The sequence below is a fragment of the Schistocerca gregaria genome, chromosome 3 (genome assembly GCF_023897955.1).
Source record: "Schistocerca gregaria isolate iqSchGreg1 chromosome 3, iqSchGreg1.2, whole genome shotgun sequence".
NCBI classification, from domain to species: domain Eukaryota; kingdom Metazoa; phylum Arthropoda; class Insecta; order Orthoptera; family Acrididae; genus Schistocerca; species Schistocerca gregaria.
In genome coordinates this window covers 497,060,853-497,084,471 of record NC_064922.1, presented here as the reverse complement: position 1 = coordinate 497,084,471, position 23,619 = coordinate 497,060,853, and the positions used below count along the sequence as shown (strand labels likewise).

Below are 23,619 nucleotides of genomic sequence, written 5' to 3'. Positions count from 1 at the left end.
ATGCGCTACAGCAACGCACTCAAACGGAAACTTTTTGATCGCCCTTTATATAAAGACATACATACACAATTTTAACGTGCCAACAATTCACAAAATTACAATAACAACTGTCTGTCAGGGCTGGCAACCTACACAATTATTTATTTAAAAGCCAGGACTTAACTGACTAAGTCTTTTTCGCTCTGTCTCATATGGACTGAGTTCTTTCTTTGCCTGTACAGATTGTCCAGCTTTCTTATAACGGTGCAGATAAGCGACGCAGAAAGGCACCAGAATTCTGAGACTGAAGGTAGGTTATAATCTCTCGGGGTAGGCGCATGTTCCTGGAGGAACCTAATGTAGGGTCTCCTCACTCAGTATCAACGAACACCAAAATTTATTTCGAATGCTTTTACATTGATGTTATGTATGCACCAGACACCGAGACATCATTTCTACTAAGCTAAAGCGGACAATATAGTGAATTTTCCGGCATATGCAAGTAACTTTGCACATTTACCGGTTTACAGCTGCCGAATTACGACAGTATGTACTTTTTCCGTTGCCGTTAGAAAGAGCCTTCGAAGAATTTTTCAGTCATTTAACGTCTTTAGAACATAATCAAAAACAGCAGGGCAAAGCACTGTTCGACTGCCAGGAAAAAAACATTTTCGTGTTTATTGTTGTTTCCGTTATACTTCTTGCGTGTCCCTGATGCAGATAATCAAGGGAATAAAAATAAAATAATATCCTTATACAGGAAGTCTCTAGTTTGCCATAACTCATTATTCTTATTCAAAATGTGGTCACTGAAAAAGCAGCTACTGTTGAGAGGCACCCACATGCCTTGCTCGTATTGTGGCATCTAGCAGTCAGGCCTGCAAGATGAGTGGTCTGACATGTGAGTTGATTTATTCTTATTTCTCGAGTAACATCAATGACTGATTATGAGCTCTAGGACCCACGATTAAGCTACAAATTATTCTCCTGTTTGAATATTACTCAACGGAAACGGATAACGCACATCTGACTATTAGGAATTTATACAACTCTGATTGTTCACTACGCTCTGGCAATACCACATTTTCTTTCTTACCCAAGGGCTTTGATCAACACGTGGCCATCGCAATGAATAAGAATGGCACACACATTATAAATTCTGGATATCATGACTACACACTATTCGAAGAACAAGGCCACCAATCTTTTTCTTTTCACTATCTTTTTTATTACGATAAATTCTATTATGATTCAAAGATAACCTAAACACACCATTACATTTTATACAACAATTGCACATGAGAAACTCCGCCCAGTGGACATGGCTTTACTTTGGTGATTATCTTATGGTCTCTCTCAATTAGCTAACTCTACAGTGCACATTCTGGATAGGGTGGTGGATCTTTTGCTATATCTCACACTTCGACTCTCACACCTATCATCATGAAAATTTACTCCAGACCGAGAGGTACAAAAAGGAACATGCATAGCTCACTGCCTCTGAACCAATCTTGCTACTCCCCCATGCAAACCACACACACACTTAAATTACATGAAATACATCACACTGGCAACATAGGATTCATCACTAAGAATAGTCACAACGTTACAATCATTTCACTTTTAGCTTTCCCACTTCAGTTAGTATTCATCCCAGTTTCACACGACACTGCCCCACTTCGTAACTTTTCTTTCCTACGACGAACTCTGGAGGATATATGCACGTCTTCCTGTGCAATGCAAGCCAAGTGGCGTTGCTGGATAGACGGCTGACTCATCTTGCTTCTCTCTCAGAGTATTAGTTTTTGAATCTAGCCTGATGACAGTTTCTGATTTTGTTATTAATCATTTTTTAACGGCTTATTGTATTACTCTTTTTACTTACCCCATTCTGAAGAGTTGACGCTGTCTACGTGGTAGTCAAACTCGTAGTAGAAAACCGGAAGATTAGAGATTTCAGTGACTTTCCTGACGAGAGCGTCTGTTGTCGCAAACATAACCTTGTCGTTGTTGAACTGTTTAATGAAAACAAAATAGCTATTAAAATCATTTACATATCTAATAAATTATGATGTGTTTTCACTGTGCCAAATGCAGCTTGCTGTTGATCTGTTGTAAGAGAAGTTTGAACTTGTGGCATTATTAACTAACCAAGATAAATGAGCAAGTTCCTGCATTGATTGTAGCAGTGCAGTAAAAATCAAATCTTCTTTATGCCTATTTTCATTTCACTGGAATCATAAGCGAAGAGGTTTTCCTTTCAATATCATTCAAATTCAGGAACAACCGGTCTCTTCGACACTTGAGACTCCTCAAACCTTACGTAATGTATGGGCCGCTCGCCTGGTAGATCTGCAACCCCTCTCATTCCTGTGGTATGCAAATGGCAAAGAGTTACTTCAACTGATGGCAGAACTATATACACCAAAAAAAGTTTTGCATCACCTCGGTTCCGAGATTTCCGGAATCTGTACAGAAAATTGGAATAGAGATCAACATAGACGTCTCTTCCGCCCTTTTTATAGCGCATCAAAGCCACATATTGCATGTTGTACCACCATACCCAGTAGCACGTCCTCTTGCATGGATGCATGCCTTTATTCGTCGTGGCATACTACCCACAAGTTCGTCAAGGCACTGTTGGTCCACATTGTCCCACTCCTCAACGATGATTCGGCGTAGATCCCTCAGAGTGGGCCGGCAACTGTGGCCGAGCGGTTCTAGGCGCTTCAGTCCGAAACCGCGCTGCTGCTACTGTCGCAGTTTCGAGTCCTGCCTCGGGCATGGATGTGTGTGATGTCCTTAGGTTAGTTAGGTTTAAGTAGTTCTAAGTCTAGGGGGTGATGACCTCAGATGTTAAGTCCCATAGTCCTTAGAGGCATCTGAACCATTTTGAACCACAGAAAGGTTGGTCGTAAACAGCCCTTTTCAATCTATCCCAGGCATGTTCGATAGGATTCATATTTAGAGAACGTGCTGGCCACTCTAGTCGAGCGATGTCGTTATCCTGAATGTAGTCAGTCACAAGATTTGCATGATGGGGGCGCGAATTGTCGTCCATGAAGACGAATGCCTCGCTAATATGCTGCCGATATGGTTGCACTATCGGTCGGAGGATGGTATTCACGTATCGTACAGCCGTTACGGCACATTATATGAGCACCAGCGGGGTACTTCGGCTACACATAATGCTACCCCAAAACAGCAGCGAACCTCCACGTTGCTGCATTCGCTGGACAGTGTGTCTAAGGCGTTCAGCCTGCTTGGTTGCCTCCAAACACGTCTTCGACTATTATCTGGTTGAGGGCATATGCAACACTCATCGGTGAAGAGAACGTGATGCCAATCCTGACGGTCCATGAGGAATGTTGCTGGGCCCATCTGTACCTCGCTGCATGGTGTCGTGCTTGCAAAGATGGATCTCGCTGTGAACGTCGGGAGTGAAGTTGCACATCATGCAGCCTATTGCACACAGTTTGAGTCTAACGACACGGCGTCCTGTGTCTGCACGCAAAAGCATTATTCAACATGGTGGCGTTGCTGACAGGATTCCACTGATCCAAAATCCATGTGTAGCGGTCATCCACTGCAGTAGTTGCCCTTGGGCGGCCTGAGCGAGGCAGGTCATCGACAGTTCTTGTCCCTGTATCTCCTCCATGTCCGAACAACATCGCTTTGGTTCACTTCGAGATGTCTGGACACTTCGCTAGTTGAGAGCCCTTCCTGGCACAAAGTAACAATGCGGACGCGATCGAACCGCGGTATTGACCGTCTAGGCATGGCTGAACTACAGACAACACGAGCCTTGTAACTCCTTCCTGGTGGTATGAGTGGAACTGTCGGACCCCCTCCGTCTCATAGGCGCTGCTCATGCATGGTTGTTTACATCTTTGGGCAGGTTTGGTGACATCTCTGACCAGTCAAAGGGACTGTGTCTGAGATACAATATCCAAAGTCTATCTTCAGGAGTTTTGGGAACTTGGGTAATGAAAAAGTTTTATTGATGTTTTTACAGTCGTATTTCCACACTAGGCCAGCAGGCGACAGCACGAGAGCGGCTAGAGATTGCCAACCCCATCGTCCTCTCTGTTCCTGTGGGTCACTTGATCGCAGATAGTTCCTTTAATATTTTTACGTAGTTTAGGCTTTTAGGACGGTGCAACTTTGCTCCAAGCCAGTCTTCCTTTGACATCTGCGACTGGCACCGCTGCACCCACAGCTCTTCACCTAGAGCCTCATTAAGAATCTTTGCCACATACAACACTGTGCCAGTCGCCAGACCCGGCCGGCTGTGGGAGCCACCAGCGTTTGTCGTTTATCACCAACATCACAAGTTCTTGGCCTCTGCATCAGAGACAACAACTTGATATCGGCCGTCGACCTTCGCTACGCTATTTTCGTCTACTTATGGATAAACATTAAACATCATTACGGCCTAAGTTTGGACTTGTGTAAATTCATTGCTAATTGCCGAGTTTCACAAACGATAGAGGTGAGTAACTTCAGTCCGATGGAGAAGTATATTGGTGTATGTACACTGAAGAGACAAAGAAACTGGTATACCTGCCTGATATCGTGTAGCGACCCTACGAGCTCACAGAAGTGCTGAAACACGACGTGGCACAGGCACGACTAATGTCTGAAATATTTCTGAAGGGGATTTGTAAGGTGTCAGTCAAATCCAACACCTTCCATGAAAACCCTGACATGGTAAGCAAAGCCAGTAGTATTCACATAGCTCCGAATAAATCGTGACATTAAATTAACCAAAGTAATACGAGTAACGAGTGAGCAAATGGAATACCACAGACTAACACAAGAATGCCTAAATGCATGTCGTACCTTCCCACCATGAGACAGACGTAGTTCCGAGGGGAGAAACGAGAACAGAAGCCGAGAGCAGAACCGTGTTAAGCTAGAAGGCCCTACGATAAGGGACGGACTGGACACCCACGTCTCCAGCTAATCACTAGGACAACGCCAGCTGCAAGTTTTAGCGTGAGACTTTTTCGCGTCTCTGTTACGTTGCAAACTTTAAAAACATTGCCCCACCACGAAAAATATAACGTTTTTCATTCAATAGACAGAATTTTTGTAGGCGGAACTTAAGGTTAACATTGAGACTCTGATTGGTCAGATGAAAACACAGCCAGATAGTTTTTTTTAAACCTACTTCGGGAAATTGTAGTAAGGAGAAGTTAGGAGTTAGTTAGTTCCGAGACGGCGAGCTGGATGGCTGCTGCGCTGGCCGCTGCCCCCCGTGAAGCTGCCTAACCAACGACAAGGTAATGAACGCACGCGATGCCGCAAAACAGCGCATAAAGCTTCACACAGAACTGCAGAAGTCTCATCTGTTACACCGCCTTTTTTTGTAATACTAGTGTCGATCGTAAATTAAAGCTCATGGTGTTCACATTTGCCACTTGAAGTAAAAATCTGGAATGCGATATAGTTATTGAGAAGCCACATCAGCCACTGTAATTTACGACAAGTTAAATAAGTAATTAAAGATAATTGAGGGTCACTGTAGACCATTTTGATAGTTTTCTCTTTTGTGAAACTTAATTTAAACCTAGATTATAGATGTGATATGGCATAGGTCATCCTTCGAGCCATTGTAGAACTTGGAAACCCATTCAGGGAATATTCGTTCACATTTTTGTTAAACGCAGTTAGTTTTTACCATCCTGTATTAAAACAGCTTTGCGGCATTTCTATGATTCCAAAGGTCTTCAGCCATTGTCCCAGATGCTTCCCCAGCGTCAGCCACAACCGGACACATCCGCCACAGCTTCCTGTTTTTGGGAAGGAGCCGGAATCCTTGGCCAGCGTCATCATAACTTCGGCCGACCGCAGCTGCCGTTCCCAATGCTTCTCCAGGGTTCAACTACCATTGGACTGCACTACAGTAGTTTGCTTTACAGCGCCTGAACCTTTATCCACAACTGTCCTCATATATAGCTCTTCCAAAATCTCTTAACAGCAGACCTGTATATTTTAGCCGATTCTCTTCCTCCTAGCCTTACCTATGTCTTACTTACACCTGAAATGTCGGATCCAGGCGTTTGTGTCTCATCTCAGCACAAGTTTTTTTGACTGCACTCGTGTTCCTACTTTTTCGGCGCTACTGCAGCCGACTATGCCATCTAGCCACAATACACTTCAATTCAAGTGCTTCTGCATTCACTTCTCCCCTCCAAGTACACTCTTCTGCTTTCTGGGCATATAAATTTTACATCTCAAGTGCTACCGCAACCATCTCTACTCTCCCAGCACCATCATTTTCCGTTTGCTGTACCTCCACATTCTCGTAGATCCTGCAGACCAAGATTTTAACTTTTCATATTCTCCCTCACTCACTGCCGCCCCCTGCTATCCGAAATTTTCCTTTACAAGGGATCTCGTCCTCACATCTGCCTTCGGGGTGCAATTTGTCCACATCCCTTTCTGAGCTCTTTCGCACCAGTTACAGCTATCTGTGTCCTGTATGTCTGCGTTTGGTTTCCTTACGGAATCGCTTCAGAGGATTCGATTCTTGCCTGCTGCAGCTTTTGCCAGCCACTCAAGGTCCGCCCATGCCAGTTTCGCACTTGGGCCAGGATCCCAGCATAAGGAACGGCCGTTGGACGTCTAGAATGTTTCCAACACTAAACGCCAGCTGTAATTACCCACTTTTTGGGTCGGCCTTTGGAGTAGTGACACTGCACACTAGATCCACATCCCTCCAACTTCAACATCAGCCTAACGCATCCCATCAAACATGATGCCTCCTTGCCAGAGCATTTTCATGATTTTGTTCCAGACTGTCATTGATACCACAGGATTGCGATTTCCAGCTTCAATTGATGTCGCCCACAGCCTCCTGAATCATTAGATCCATGGGCGGGCACATAACTCCCGAGTCTTAGAGATGAGCACCATCCTCTCATCTTTCACATGGGGGAGGGATGTGGTGCATGGACCGCTCGCCCGGCAGACCTGCAACTCCTTTTACAACTGTAGTATGCAAGCTACCTAGCCCAGAAGGGGTTACATCTATAGAGGACAGAATTACAATTACGCACGCTGACTAGGCCAACAGGCGGCAGCGCGAGCCCTGTTAGAGGTCACCAGCCCCATGAACCTGTTTACTTCCGCAGGCCGTGTGATCGTAAGTAGTTCCTGTCACAACCATCAACAGGATTTGGCCTCTGCTTGGACCAGGAACTTAACATCGGCCATCGATCTTCGCTACTTCATTTTGGTCTACTTGTGAGTACATATTTAACTTTGACTCTTTCGGTCTTCAGCCGAAGTTCGAATTTGTATAATGTAAGTGCTAATATCGAAATTTCACAAACTATAGTAGTAATTAACTTTATCCAAACGAGGACTATTGGGTTCATGTACTTTTCAATAAAACTGTTCAACGTTGTTTACGTGGGCTGCGTTCACACTGCACCTCAACCGCCATAAGACACCTGACTTTATTATCAAATGATTTCCTAGAAGTCAACATCAAACTGTAAATGCCCATATAAATCATCAGTCCACGAGAGGGTGACATATCTACAGAAATTCGTATTCGTAGCACTTTTAGAGTAAGTATAAACATACGAAATATTAAAAAGGCATCCATTCACAACTCTATAAATATATATGCTGTGACTGACACGAATCTGTAAACCGAATAATTATTTTTCTGTCAAAAGGTGTAATCATGAAAATATGCACATCATGGTTTGGAGTACTTTATTTATATGATGGTACCAGAAGTGGAATTCAGTCTAATAAAAACTTGTATACGAGCATAATCAGACCATAACCCCTAAATTATAGTATGAAACAGAAGCTTGAGTAATACAGAAGGACTCAGCAATCATTAGTAAAAACAGCCACAGTCAGTTCACTTTTAATTTTAAGTAATTCTGATAATGGTATTGATTGTAAAGATATAGTTACATATGTTCATTTAATGTTATACAAATAACATACTTTATGTTTAGAGTACACGCCTGTTGCTACTGTCAGCGGAGCCAATTTAAGTATTAGATATATACATGAACATACACATTTGATCCAATATAAAAGGAAATTAAAATATTATTTGTTGACCTTAGTAGGAACTGTAAATTCTATTGAACGTATATGTGTTCGCAACCTCTTGTTATAATTTTTGCCAAAACGTCGATTTCTGTGTACGAACTCTTTTTTTTTTTGCGGAGTATGAGCTTACTATAACTGTATCATTGGTACGGTGATGATTGTGCTGGAATTGTAAGACAGTGCGCCGGCCGCGGTGGTCTCGCGGTTCTAGGCGCGCAGTCCGGAACCTCGTGACTGCTACGGTCGCAGGTTCGAATCCTGCCAGAGAAGGCAAAAGAAACGCATAACATTGCCTCGAAATTTCTAAAATAATCGGGAAAGTGGCTACCGAACATTTATTCCAGTTAGCTGCAGATTTTATGAAACTGCTCAACCACAGTTACCATTAGACTATACAGTGCTCCCTGTTCATAAGTGATTTTTTAGACTCGTCCAGATGTCTTCAAGGCTACGGAACAAAACCGGAAATGAGAACATCAGCCGGCCGGGCGGTTCTAGGCGCTACAATCTGGAACCGCGCGACTGCTACGGTCGCAGGTTCGAATCCTGCCTCGGGCATGGATGTGTGTGATGTCCTTAGGTTAGTTAGGTTTAAGTAGTTCTAAGTTCTAGGGGACTGGTGACCACAGTAGTTAAGTCCCATAGTGCTCAGAGCCATTTTTTTTGTAAGATAGTGCCCTGAAGTGCTCATCGAGAGCGTCAGTTGCACACGACCGCTGCACAAGGAAGAAAGTAAAAAAGTCCAAATGGTTCAAATGGCTCTAAACACTAGAGTCATCAGTCCCCTAGACTTAGAACTACTTAAACCTAACTAATCTAAGGACATCACACACAACCATGTCCGATGCAGGATTCGAACCTGCGACCGTAGTAGCAGTGCGGTTCCAGACTGAAGCGCCTAGAACCGATCGGCCACAGAGGCTGGCTGAATAAGTCCAGCTACATAGTAAAAGAACATAATAACATGTAGCATCGAAATGAAGTTGAAGCAAACGAGATAAGTTCTGAGTCAGCGAATGTGAACCGTCAGTCGAAAGGATGACGCAACGTTTACTGTTGAGGTTGCTATAAAAAATTGGTTTTAAAAAAAGGCAAAAATTTCGCTTAGTGTGAACTAAATAACAGCTCAGATGGATGTTGTATGTTTATGGCGCACGGTGGTCACACGAGTGGCTCATGCAGAGGGCTACAGCAGTTCAGTCGGTAGACTTATTGATTCTGCACTGCGAGAAGAATCAACGGATTGTAGTGTTAATATTTCTGACTGTTCATTGTGAAGATGGGGCTAGAAATGATTAAATGCACTGACAAACAGAATTATCATTAAGAACTCTATTGCAAGTAGATCTCATTCTTGCAAAGGCAGTTAAAAGTCCTAGTGAACTATTTCTGTGGATGTGCTGAGTGTTTAAAGATACTGGACTAATCCTTGACTCTCAGTCACGTAATTAAAGGTGATGATCAAACTTCTTGACAGATTAAAACTGTGTGCCGGACCGAGACTCGAACTCGCGGCCTTTGCCTTTCGCGGGCTAGTAGGGCACTTACCCGCGACAGCCAAAGGTACCGAGTTCGAGTCTCGGTCCGGCACACAGTTTTAATCTGCCAAGAAGTTTCATATCAGCGCACACTCCGCTGCAGAGTGAAAATCTCATTCTGGAAAGATGATAATCATCCAAATACATTTGGATGAGTTCCAAGCGGAGTATAGAAATAGATAGTGCGCCATTTTGAACCTGAGAGTATTAAGCCGAACTCATTCTTTTTACCCTTTTGAGACATACTACGGGTTATGTGGAGACAAAGACCGGTAAACAGTTCTCGTCCACTAGCGTCATAGAGTGCTTTGTTTTTATTTCTTAAGTTGATTCTAACTTTAAAGAGAAACAAGTATTGTAGCACAAGTAAAGAAGACTAGCCTAATGTATACCGAACTCTAAGCTCTACTCTTCTTAACTGATCGAGGTATATAGTGATTAAGATATTAAAATCGTTTCCAGTTGGGTCCTGTTCAAATTTTTGTCAGTCACTCTAGGTTTAGATTGTCTTTGATTCCCACCAACAACTGCATGCGACTTCCAGGAAGGTTCCTGAGGAGAATAACTACGTTTCTTAGAATAAATGATACCTACTTTAACAGCGAACGTTTTGTGAGTTGTTGGAACTTAGTGGTTTGTTCCCAATAACCAAAGAAACTAACCTGACAAGGTAAATTGGTAGTGAAAAATAGAACACTGTTCTGTTCTTCGATTAAAATAACTTTGATGCTTCAGCGAGCTGAGTGGTACGGGTCAGCCGCCGCCAATCAAGTCATTTCTCGTACCCCACATACTTGCTGCGTTGCCTGTTTTGTAGGCACATGCAGAGTCTTGTAAAGTGCGGCTGGCTAACCGGCTAGCAACACTGCCTCTCACCACTGCAATCTGTCAGACGCAAAGTTGTTTTAATCATGGCATTTTGAAATACATAATGAGAAAGGTTGCACTGATCTGCTTTATTGCAATTTTAAAAAATTAAAAGAAGAAAATCTGAACAGGTCAACGTCTCTTTGACATCATGAGGAAGAGAATTAACTAGATGGATGAGGCAATGAATCAGTTATTTTTGTTGAAGAAACCAAGGCGACATTCATACGAAGCTCTTCATGGCAAACACAATAAGTTAAATCGATGTAGCTAGAGACGGGGATTGAGACAGATGTTTCTTAGCTGTTTTTCCTCTTTGTGAACGATATTGAAAGTGCTTTGAAGCTGATAAGGTGAGGGAAATCAGCGAAAGACTTGTATTATACAATAAGAAATGTCTGCAATACTCGGGAATTTCAGGATGCACTCACATTAACAAGGGGCTCCGGATTATCTTTAGAGATGACCCCGTCTCCGAAGTAGAACTCCCTTAGCTTTGCAGCTGCCTCTTGTTGTTGTTCCACAGTTGGCAAATGCAGAGTCGGTCCCACAGATTCAACAAAGCGATCATTCAGTGTGCTGATTTTGTCTGGACTGGCTAATATTCCTGAACCTGTGAACAAAAATGCCATTACCCGCTAGCCGTCATAGCAATGACACTGCTAACCGACGTCTGCATTGTATTGTATATTGCAGTCAGTGTAATAGTATATAACAAGATACCAAGTTGTAACGTATGAAAAATTTATTATTGATCGTCGGAGCATGATACAAAAGAGGGAAAAACATTGGTTTTATTCTTTTAAGGAACGTATTTTTACATATTTTCGTAAATTACAGCATTAATAGGATTATGAATAATGTTTCCGACGTACAATAGAAGTGAATTGAACATTTCACCCATTGTGAACTTCCGTGTCATTTTGAAACATATATGATGAAGCCAAAAGCAGGTAGCCCACAATAATTTCCACCGAGAAATTACAGCCTGCGCTTCCCACAATCATCATAGCAAATGACTGAAATTAATAGAAAAAGGAAGCTTTGAGATACAGGACAAGTTCTGCACATCATTAGCCATCAAAAATTGTCTACAGAATTAATTAATAGCGACATAGCGATAAATCTTTGCGTGACGCCGTGTCACAGTGTATTCATTGACGTAGTACTACATTGCAAGTCTGTGTAGTTAACAGCTCTGTTACTACCTATTAAAGTCTATATTCCCGGTCAGATGGCAACGTTGTCGTGTTTCAGTTTGAGGACGAGGCAGACGGAAAAACAAATCCGATAAACTTCGGAATTGTTTTGAGTAGAGCGCTGTTATACACTGATTGAGTGAAAATCACTCTAATGTGTGTTAAGTTGTAACAAACAGAGAAATAATGTCAGGACTTGGTTTCTTCTGTTGCTGCTTGCATCTCACATGTCACTATCGGCATTCCTGCTGTTAATTTCCACTACGAAATCACGATCTTAGTTTTCGTTACGATGGAACTGTATGCTGTCTCGACTGCCAGTCGAAATAATAACTTTTAGCCGTCATCTGATATTACTGCACTTTACTTTTCATCGTCTCTATAAGAAACTTGTTGTCCAGTTAATGTCTCACACTTTTCCTCCGTGCATTAGATTTGTCATCTAAACTTACGACGGTAGGACGATAAAATTGTATTTTGAAAGCCCTATACTATAAGCGTTAGTGGTATTCAGAATATTCGGTTAAAGTTCTGCCGTATCCAAGTTTGGGTGATATAGACGCTTTGGAGACGCTTCTAACATTATTCGTAGAAAATAATGTTATTGGACACAGAACAAGTGGTAGGACACTTTAGTAAAACTTATCAACTAATGGTGTGTGGTAACACACTTGCTTTGCCAGATAGATTAATTTTGGATTGTGTGGACGTGTGTCTTATACAAGTATATACAAGTAAATGGCTGAACTGCTGTACTTAGTTTGATCGTGAAAGTTCATGTTTGCAGCTATGCACTGCCATCTTTCAAAATGAGTTTGCAAATTGAGCTTTCATTAAAATCATCTTCTATTCCAATCAAGCAGTTGTCGTTCTCTTTTCATTCTCTGCAGAAGTTACTGGCTTCCCACAGACCCCTGTGTGGCATCCTAAGCTTTATATTTTACGAGTACTCGTCTTATCATACCATAGAATCTTGGAAGCATACTCCAACTATTTTTCTGTTGTCACTATCTCTAGTCTTCTTATTATCATCTCGTAACCACCTTAACAGCAATCCATAACAGTATTTTGTGATGCTGACATACCTCGAAGACACGTGAGACAACAAATAAGTAAGGTGTCAACTGATTATCAGTAAGTAATGGTTAAGGGCAAGATACTAACTTTAGTGTTTTTTCTGTAGTATCACGGAGAAGAAAACTACAATATAATATCAAAGACATATGAAATATTTGAAATTTTGTTTTGCTTCGGTACGAAAAAGTTCTATACTGCTATAAAAAATAAGGATGTGATTATCGTAAAGCTGCAGTATAAACTTTCTATGGTTATTGAAGAATTGTTATTTCATGAATGATATGTAAATGTAATATATGATCATTGGTTCTTGTTAGGGGTACATGACGTGTATCCGTATATCTGTAATATATCAGTAATAATACGAGATCCAGGAGAAAAACAATAATAAATTACCGTTGGTCAAGAAAACTCACATGGCGTTACGAATGCGCAGCGTTTAGAACGAGCGAGAGTTCGTTGCAGATATTCGATAACTGCCACGAGTGCGGTGCACTGCTTCATAGCCCAAAGTGGTTGACTTTGATAGAAACGGTAATGTTATTCTCCCACAATAAATTTTGAGCCAGTTAAAAATATTTATGAGCAACTTGCGCGATGCAGCTTATGCACTACGACACTAGTCACAACAATCTGCCGTTTACCTTTTTCTATAGACAATGTGTAACTTTCAGCTACTACTGTAAAAGATTATGGCCAGTGGATTTACTAGTTTGTATCAGTATAATAGTCCAATGAGTGAAAGGTTGTCTTCACCCCCAGGCATACAACCTGCGATAGGATTCCACGTTTCAATTCATTGTGCTTGACTGAAGGAAGTTAAATTACTAAAATACATTTTATCTAAGCCGTAACCATGTTGTTTAGTATTCAATATACTTAAAGCAGATAGTGATACGCGTAGATGTGATATGAAAAATAGTAATGTAACTTCGTAAAGAAATATAAAAATGATAGCTCTCTCAATGGTGACATGAAACGAAATGTACTGAAAACATCGCAGTTTAGAACCCATAAGACGAAGATCCCTAAATTAATCCACTCCCTAAATGCAGGCATTCGAACGTCGTGTTTTGCTGTAAGTATTTAAATGTGTAAATTGTCTGTTTCTTCCTATTCTGAAAGCAGCATTGCATCTGCGTTGCTTTGTCTTTTAATATAATACGGTAGTCAAGAACTGTTAGTAGGTAAAGATATTACATATATGTACTTGGTAATTAACAGTGTAGTGTAAATTTGTGTGAAAATTGCGTTGTGAGGCACGATACTAGAGATTCATATGATTACTTTATTCCTACAAACAAGCAGAAATATGTATTTCCCAAGTTGCTACTAAGTTTCCATTTATTGATGTGTATTGTAATTGCGATAGATGGAGAGAAATTTCTGTAGTTTGTACATTCAAGATCATAGGACTGATGACGATCCTTGCGCTAGTGAAGAGTAAGGCACATGGTGATCTAAAACTCCGTTAACATTTGAAAATTCAATATTGCACGGAATAATGTAGTTCGAGGGGCAGAAATTTACACAAATGCTTGAAATTACGCGAGGTTGTATTGAAATAGAAAAGTGCATGGAATGACCAACAGATTGCGTTTCATATGATTCAAATCAATAATTAGCATAAAAAGTTATCTTTACCAAAGACGATGTTCTTTACAACAAATGATCAGCATCTCGGCTGTCAAGGGACGATGTTGTGAACAGCATGGAATCTCACAATTTATTAGTATTATTGCAGCTCCACGATCTCCGAGATATGTTCTTTAATTTATTTACAATACGATCCTGTTTTATAACAAATGATAGTACCCTTGTTCACAGTAGGAGTAGCCCTCAGTGGCTCGCCATCTCACAACTGTTCATGACGTCGCCTTTCTGGCTCAGATCTTTTTTAATATGTGTCTTGTAAGTACTGAATCTTTTCCAGTCAGTACAAACTGTAATTTTATTAATATACTATATACCTAATATGTTTTAGAACAGTTAGTCTAATTCTGAAGACGACGCTCATAGTAGCGTCGAAACCAAGTCAATTTTGACTTAATACTTTTGACCGAGGGCTTATTTGTTCCAATATAACAAATGATAGTGTCTAAAGACTGTCTTGTACTCGCTGTCTTAATGAAACGATGGAATATAAGATGACGTATTACTACGACTATTTAACTAGCTTTAATTGCTTAAATCTGAAAATTTGCTTTCTTCGCTTGTATTATTTAATTTTCTCCTTGTTCTCATCTAACGATTTTTAACAGTTTTTAGCAAATATTTGTTATTGGTCGTATTAATACCATGATGAAAAGAAAAGGCCACCGTTGCCGCAACCCTAAGTGCTGGCTGCACGTTCTAGAAAACGAACCTGTCATCATTTAATTACATAACAATGAAGTACAATGACTATTTGTGTCATCTCATTGCAAAGTTAATTCTGACGGACAAAACTGAGTAATAATATGTACACGATCACGCATCGTGGTCTTAAAGATAACTCTACAACGAAGGCTTCGCCGATTTTCGTCGTTCATCTCGTCATTATAATCGCCTTGTCTCTCTTCTAATTTTTATATTCACCACAGCAAATATTAAGAGTTTACGAAACGGAAAGAGGGATTGTAAGCACTGTAAAGCATATCATTACGTATGGTGAGAAGCAAGAGTCGGATGTTTTTCTTTTAACATCCCAAATGACGCCGGATGATCGCGGTAGACTTGTGACTTCAGGTAACCCCACAACCAATAAACAGACAGACTGAAGTTTGGGACCTGGGAGGCCAAGTATGACGGAAGTGACGGCTCAGAACGCGATCCTCACCAAACGACGTTCGGCCAGAAATCTTTCACACGTGTAGCAATCTGGGGTGGAACGCCATCCTGCATGCAAGTCGTACCTCCCGGCAGGTGTTTATCATACAGGATGATGCTATTCCGTAACGTATCGACATACCTCGCACCCTCATGCGGCGTCACTAACGTGTTGTTGTCCAGCGTCATCTGTTGTTCAGTTTTTGCACTGGTGTCAAATTTTACCTCTTTATCTAGGTTATTTCGTAAATTAGTGCAGTTTCAGATGTTAACGGACTTTTGGCGTCAGCCTGTACGTCTGATAACCGTGTGGGCGGACGTCTGTTTGTTTTGCAGTTAATATGAATTCGTGTTGTGACATAATACTATCGAGCTCTCCGTTCTTTTCATAACTCTCAGATCGATAGCAACCACTTGATCTATTTCTAATCTAGTGCTTCAGATACGTGGCCTTCTGGTCACCATAATCTAAATTTTCATCTAATTTTCGAGTAATTTTTCCGGTGAAACGTTAACATACACTTTTGGTGACAATCGATCCCTCATCGATCATTTTGGTGACTATCGATCCCTCATCGATCATTTTACTTTGATTTGCTTTATCGGTTTTATTCGTGTGATTTAAATTTTCGTATTTGGTATGTCTCTTAGAAATTATTATCTGCATTACTAATGTATATTGAAAGTGAGAACCACCTCTTATTCGCAGTGAGATAATAGGCTTTGTGGGGAATGGATTCCATCAACTAATCCTGCATACACTGACTTGAAAGCACTTCTGAACTTGCTTCTTGACACTTTCCTGAAAATCATTCTGAAGTAAAAAAAGTATCATAGCCGATATACGTCTATGTAGATAACTTGTTTTATCCAAACGACAATGTTCCAATATAAATGCTTCGATAACTTAAGAACCAGCCTGCACATTCTTCGTGATTTTAATTTTGATTCATTTCGCAATGATTTTCGTTTTGGGCGTTTTAAGCCCTTCTGTTCCCACATCACCACAGTTCAATCACCATAAACACTATTTCGATTCGATGAATCGTGTGCAAAACTGGTCTTCAGTGTCACTGGAAACTGCAGAAACAGTAAATTGATTCACAATGTCTGTCGTAAGTCTGACATAGTTCTTGTTTGATACGTTAGTAATGATGTAACAAGCCACCATAATAAAAGAGACGGCATCCTATGAAAGTGGACGCCTGTGGTGAACAGTTCTAGTGCGTTGAGTTAGTTACGTCAGCGATTCTGATAATTCGATTTTAGTAAATAGTACAGTGGCAACACGGACTACGCTAGGTGAAAGTAGAGCATGATGTCTTTTTGCTCTGAACAAACTCAAAGTGTTTGTTTGTTATTTAGTAAGTTCGGATCATCTCAAACATAAAACGGATACGTGAGCCTACAACCATAGACGAACAAACGATCGCGTAGTAAGTACAATGTCCTGTCACATTAATGTAACCACCTGTCAAATGCCTTAATAACCACCTTTCGTGGCAAGAACTGCTGCGAGACGTGCAAGAAGAGTCATTGAGGTTCGGTAGAGTAGCAATAGGGATATGGAGCCACAGCTACTCCAGTGCCGTAGCCATCTGTACTAGGTTTCTTGGTTGAGGATGTGTTTCGCGAACAGCCAGGTGCGGTGATACCACAGATTCTCTATTGGGTTTAAATCCGGGGAGTCTCGTGGCCAGGGGGAATCCGGTAAACTCGTCTTGATGCTTTTCCAACAAACAAGTACACTGCGAGCTATGCGACACGCTGCATTGTCATACTGGTATATGCCATCATGCCAAGGAAAAACAAACTTCATATAGGAGTCAACACGGTCCCCAAGGATAGATGCATACTTGTGTTGGCCCATTTCGCTTCCCATAATTACGAGATCCCCGCCATGAACGATGGACCTTGCCGTTGGTGGGGAGGCTTGCCTGCGTCAGCGATACGGATAGCCGTACCGTAGGTGCAACCATAACGGAGTGGTATCTGTTGAGAGGACAGACAAACGTGTCGTGCCTGAAGAGGGGCAGCAGCCTTTTCAGTAGTTGCAAGGGCAACAGTCTGGATGATTGACTGATCTGGCCTTGTAACACTAACTAAAACGGCCTGCTGTGCTGGTACTGCGAACGGCTGAAAGCAAGGGGAAACTACGGCCGTAATTTTTCCGGAGGGCATGCAGCTTTACTGTATGGTTGGAAATAAAAAAAAAATTGAGGTTCGCCGATGACATTATAATTCTGTCAGAGACAGCAAAGGACTTGGAAGAGCAGTTGAAAGGAATGGATAGTGTCTTGAAAGGAGGATATAAGATGAACATCAACACAAGCAAAACGAGAATAATGGAATGTAGTCGAATTAAGTCGAGTGATGCTGACGGAATTAGTTTAGGAAATGAGACACTTAAAGTAGTAAAGGTGTTTTGCTATTTGGGGAACAAAATAACTGATCATGGTGGAAGTAGAGAGGATATAAAATGTAGACTGGCAATCGCAAGGAACGCGTTTCTGAAGAAGAGAAATTTGTTAACATCGAGTATAGATTTAAGTGTCAGGAAGTTATTTCTGAAAGTATTTGTATGGAGTGTAGCGATGTATGGAAGTGAAACATGGACGATATATAGTTTGGACAAGAAGAGAATAGAATCTTTTGAAATGTGGTGCTACAGAAGAATACTGAAGCTTAGATGGGTAGATCACATAACTAATGAGGAAGTATTGAATATGATTGGGGAGAAGAGAAGTTTGTGGCACAACTTGACTAGAAGAAGGGATCGGTTGGTAGGACATGTTCTGAGGCATCAAGGAATCACCAATTTAGTATTGGAGGGCATCTTGGAGGGTAAAAATAGTAGAGGGAGACCAAGAGATGAATACACAAAGCAGATTCAGAAGGATATAAGTTGCGGTAGGTACTGGGAGATGAAGAAGCTTGCACAGGATAGAGTAGCATGGAGAGTTGCATCAAACCAGTCTCAGGACTGAAGACCATAACAAAAACAACAACAATTACGCGATCACTGAGGGGACACCACGAAAACATTCCCCATCCCATAACGTTGTTCCAGAACGAAGGTGTCCCGACAGGAAGACGTTCGAAGCAATTGATCGGCGTCTTAGGGAGCACGGAACATTCCAGTCTATGACTCGCGACTGGTTAAGACCTAGAAGGACGAGGACACCTGCAATGGACGAGGCAATTCTTCGTTCAGTTGACGATAACCCTAACGTCAACGTCAGAGAAGTTGCTGCTGTACAAGGTAACGTTGACCACGTCACTGTATGGATAGTGCTACGGGAGAACCAGTTGTTTCCGTACCATGTACAGCGTGTGCAGGCACTATCAATGGAGCACGTTATCATGATTTCATACGGGATACTCTACCTGTGCTGCTAGAACGTGCGCCTTTACAAGTATGACATAACATGTGGTTCATGCAGGATGGAACTCCTGCACATTTCAGTCGAAGTGTTCGTACGCTTCTCAACAACAGATTCGGCGACCGATGGATTGGTAGAGGCGGACCAATTCCATGGCCTCCACGCTCTCCTGACCTAAACCCTCTTGACTTTTATTTATGGGGCATTTGAAATCTCTCGTCTACGCAACCCCGGTACCAAATGTAGAGACTCTTCGTGCTCGTATTGTGGATGGCTGTGATACAATACGCCATTCTCCACGGCTGCATCAGCGCATCAGGGATTCTATGCGACGGAGGGTGGATGCATGTATCCTCGCTGACGGAGGACATTTTGAACATTTCCTGTAACAAAGTGTTTGAAGTCACGCTGGTACGTTCTGTTTCTGTGTGTTTCTATTCCATGATTAATGTGATTTAAAGAGAAGTAATAAACTGAGCTCTAACATGGAAAGTAAGCGTTTCCGGACACATGTCCACATAACATATTTTCTTTCTTTGCGTGTGAGGAATGTTTCCTGAAAGTTTGGCGGCACCTTTTTGTAACACCCTGTATATAGACGGCATTTGCGGATTTGACAATCTGGTGATGGAAATTATAGTGTTCTCTTAATTTCCGTATGCGGAATTGTGGAATAATTTAGGAATTACAGATGAAAGTACGTAGTTTTTTGTTAAACATTAAAATATGCCAGCAAATTTTGTTTGTAGTAGTACATGTAAAATTCACAGACACAACATCTCCCGAAAAAGTTGCGAGGCTAAACTTATTCATGGCGTATAAGCGCTGGAAGCAAGGTGGTAGCTTGAACTAACAATTGTAAACAGAAGATGTACATTCGACCAGACACGTGTGACCTGGCAGTATTACGTGGTGGTCATGCGGCCGTAGTGTTCCAACACTGTTGCGTCACAAATAGCAATGGAACAACATCTCTCTATAAAGTGTTCAATGGTGCTTGGTGGTTAGTGTTTAACGTCCCGTCGACAACGAGGTCATTAGAGACGGAGCGCAAGCTCGGGTTAGGGAAGCATTGGGAAGGAAATTGCCGTGCCCTTTCAAAGGAACAAAAAAGGAAAAAGTGTTCAAGACATTGTTCAAAACGTTCTGAGGAAGAGAAAAGTGTGTGCAAAGTTTGTACCGCACACCTTCCCTCCTGAACAAATACAACGACATTTGGACGCCTGCCGTGCCTTTAATGAAATGCGAAATACGAATACCTCATTTCTGGGAAAAATCATCAGAGGTGACGACACTTCGTGTTATCATTACGAAATGAATGCAGAAATTCCACGAAGGGTCGACGCTTTGGAGACATAGCCGACATTGAAGCGAATGGGAAGCGCGTGTTGAACAACATCGCAAAGAAGGACTTTTCTGACGGTTTCACACAGTTGTATGAACTTCTGTGTACTGAACACAAGTGGGAGAAGAAACTATATAAGACATCGAAGACTTAAAAAAACCAATTTAAATTTTCTCTCTTTTTTTGTTAATCCAGTCTCAAAACATTCTGGACTGATGGGGAATACTGTAAGTTTTAACAAAATCTTCATGTATTCTTCTGTGATTCTGTTATACAGGGTGATTCAAAAAGAATACCACAACTTTAAGAATTTAAAACTCTGCAACGACAAAAGGCAGATCTAAGCACTATCTGTCGGCGAATTAAGGGAGCTATAAAGTTTCATTTAGTTGTACATTTGTTCGCTTGAGGCGCTGTTGACTAGGCCTCAGCGTCAGTTGATGCTAAGATGGCGACCGCTCAACAGAAAGTGTTTAGTGATGAAGCAACTTTCCACACTAACGGGAAAGTCAACCGTCACAATGTCTGTATATGGGGCACTGAGAATCCGCGGGAAACAACTTAGTATGAACGTGACTCGCCTAAGGTGCACGTTTTCTGTGCCATTTCAGCCAATAAAGTTTTTGGTCCCTTTTTCTTCGAAGGTGCTACTGTAACTGGACTACAGTATCTGGAGATGTTAGAGAACTGGCTGTTCCCTCAACTCGAACAAGAAGCGCAACAGTTCATATTTCAGCAGGATGGAGCGCCACCACATTGGCACTTATCTGTCCGTAACTACCTGAACGTCAACTACCCGAGGCGATGGATCGGCCGCCAGGCAGCCCGTGACAGAGCACTTCATCACTGGCCTCCAAGAAGCCCTGATCTTACCCCCTGCGATTTTTTCTTATGGGGATATGTTAAGGATATGGTGTTTCGGCCACCTCTCCCAGCCACCATTGATGATTTGAAACGGGAAATAACAGCAGATATCCAAACTGTTACGCCTGATATGCTACAGAGAGTGTGGAACGAGTTGGAGTATCAGGCTGATATTGCTCGAGTGTTTGGAGAGGGCCATATTGAACATCTCTGAACTTGTTTTTGAGTGAAAAAAAATACTCTTTGTAATGATGTATAAAAGAAGGTTATATTATGTTTCTTTCATTAAATACACATTTTTAAAGTTGTGGTATTCTTTTTGAATCACACTGTATTTCAAGACCACAGTTTCTCAAACCAAAATTAGGAACGTTCTGTAACTTCCACAGGGTGCTGTCATCGCAATAATGAACCTGTGACTTGGAAATGTAAAAACGCTTTGTAAACGGTAGAATACGAATTTTATCATGAAATTTTCTATATATCCTCTTGTATATTTAGATGGAAAAATGGAAATGAGGGTATGGCAGCGTTGGCCGGGAGGCCCCATTCGGGGAAGTTCGGCCGCCAAGCGCAAGTCTTAGTTCATTCGACGCCACTTTGGGCGACTTGCGCCGGTGATGAGGATGAAATGATGATGAGAACGACGCAACACCCAGACCACGAGCGGAGAAAATCTCCAACATGGCCGGGAATCGAACCCGGGCCCACTGCACGGGAGGCAAGCACGTTAACACGCAGCTAAGCAGGCGGACGTATATTTAGATGTTCTCTCTGGATAAACAGAAGGTCCCGCCAAGGGAAAATAAGATAAATTTATCTTTAAGAACCTGTAACTTTTGTCTGATTGCTGTTCTAGGGACTGAACGACACTCTTTCTAAGACATTAATCTTTTTGTTATTGTTTTTGTGAAGACGAGACGACTGTTTGACTTAATCAGAGAGTATTTCCTTAATTTATTACGTGATAATTTATAATTAATTGTCGTCTACAATATTTCGTAACATCAAATACTGATTTTCCTATTTTTGCAAGTTCGCAAGCTATAGTATTTTTTTGTTCGAGTCCTAACAAGTCTGCCAGGCATCAGAAATTTTTTGGCGAGTGATCGTTTAGGAAAGAAAGTATTGTATTGCAATTTCTGTTTTGTCTAGTAGTGTGCCTTGACAATTCTGTCGTACAGCATTTTCGCGTGATCGTACAGATACAGTGAACAAACTGCAAGATTATGATCTTTTTGGCATTTATCTCTTTTGAAAAACGGCAAGAGAACATGACTTATTAATAATATGTTCTTTTTAGAAACATATAATTGGATACATGAAGCTCAAGTCCTGATTTTTTTACACAAATCATCGTAGCAGACAATCTTAACAGGGAAACTGCTGTCACATGTATAGTTTTGTGACGTAGCATACACGTTGCATAGCCACATTGTACCACTGTTTTAAGTAATTATTTTAAAGCAGTTGTCAATAGCAACTGATATTCCTACGAGTGACAGATATTGATAAAAGTGGAGGGTGTTGAGGTTATATAGCTAGTGTATTTGGAGAAAAAATGTATGTATTTTCCTTTGAAACAGTGAGAAGCTAGACATTAATTCTGAATGCTTGTTGGAGACTAGTTCCATAAACGGACACTGGACAAGAACCCATGCCTTCCTCTTAATACTTATAACTCGTGGTGTCATAGAATATGATACCTTGGTAAGTGTAAAAAGGTCTGAAAAATTTAGGTTCTCTAGGTAAATGGATGATACCCACAAAAATGCTCAAATGGTTGATAATTTGACTATAGAATCAACCGACAACTTCAAGGACGCAAAAAATCAAGAATGTCATAGTGTTGTGGGATTTTTTTTCATTTATGGCGACAGCTTCTTAATGAAAAGCTTTTCCTTCATCGCCGGTTGGAAGCCTGCTAATCTATATTCCCTCTTTAATTTATTTGAGAAGATGCGGACGATTTCATTCCCCATCCTTTCTCTATTAAGGCTTCTGCTCCACTTCTAATAAACTCGTCGCTATCAGGACATTACATTCCAACTATATGCGACATGAGTAGCATAATGCAATTCACCTTTATAAAAACTTGATACTAACCCATCTCGCCAGATGTGACACCAGTGAAGATCGGAACCTGGAGGAACCGACCGTCAATGAGCCTCTGTATTGGAGACTCTGAGATCAGTGCGCCCTCCAGGTCTGGCTCGATGTGGGGCCACCACACGTTGTACGAAAACAGCTGCTTCTCCTGGAATCGGACACAACAACATCCAATTTGTTGCCTTATATTAAACAACTATTGTGTATGTTACATGGAACATTTCGAAATAAACAAAAAAATGTGAAAGAACAAAATTTCTGGTCTGTATCCAAGAGATAGGGGATCTCAATACTATCAGAAAAGAAACTGAGGCAATAAATAAGTCTGAATTATAAGGATTCATATAGTCACAATTGGATACCCT

At 41.4% G+C, this 23,619-nt stretch overlaps 1 protein-coding gene across 2 annotated transcripts in view; it reads right to left on the bottom strand.

Moving 5' to 3' along the window:
- Positions 1–23,619, bottom strand: part of LOC126354064 (acylcarnitine hydrolase-like) — a 194,603-nt gene that overhangs the window by 147,603 nt on the left and 23,381 nt on the right. The window contains exons 6-8 of one of the 2 annotated variants that reach the window (XM_050003432.1): positions 23,252–23,402; positions 10,901–11,082; positions 1,865–1,994 (exon numbers count right to left, since the gene is read on the bottom strand). The exons of the other annotated variant lie outside the window; for it this stretch is intronic. Of the exons in view, the coding sequence (XP_049859389.1) occupies positions 1,865–1,994; positions 10,901–11,082; positions 23,252–23,402 (463 nt within the window). The remainder of the gene's footprint in view (positions 1–1,864; positions 1,995–10,900; positions 11,083–23,251; positions 23,403–23,619) is intronic. 2 annotated transcript variants of the gene reach the window in all.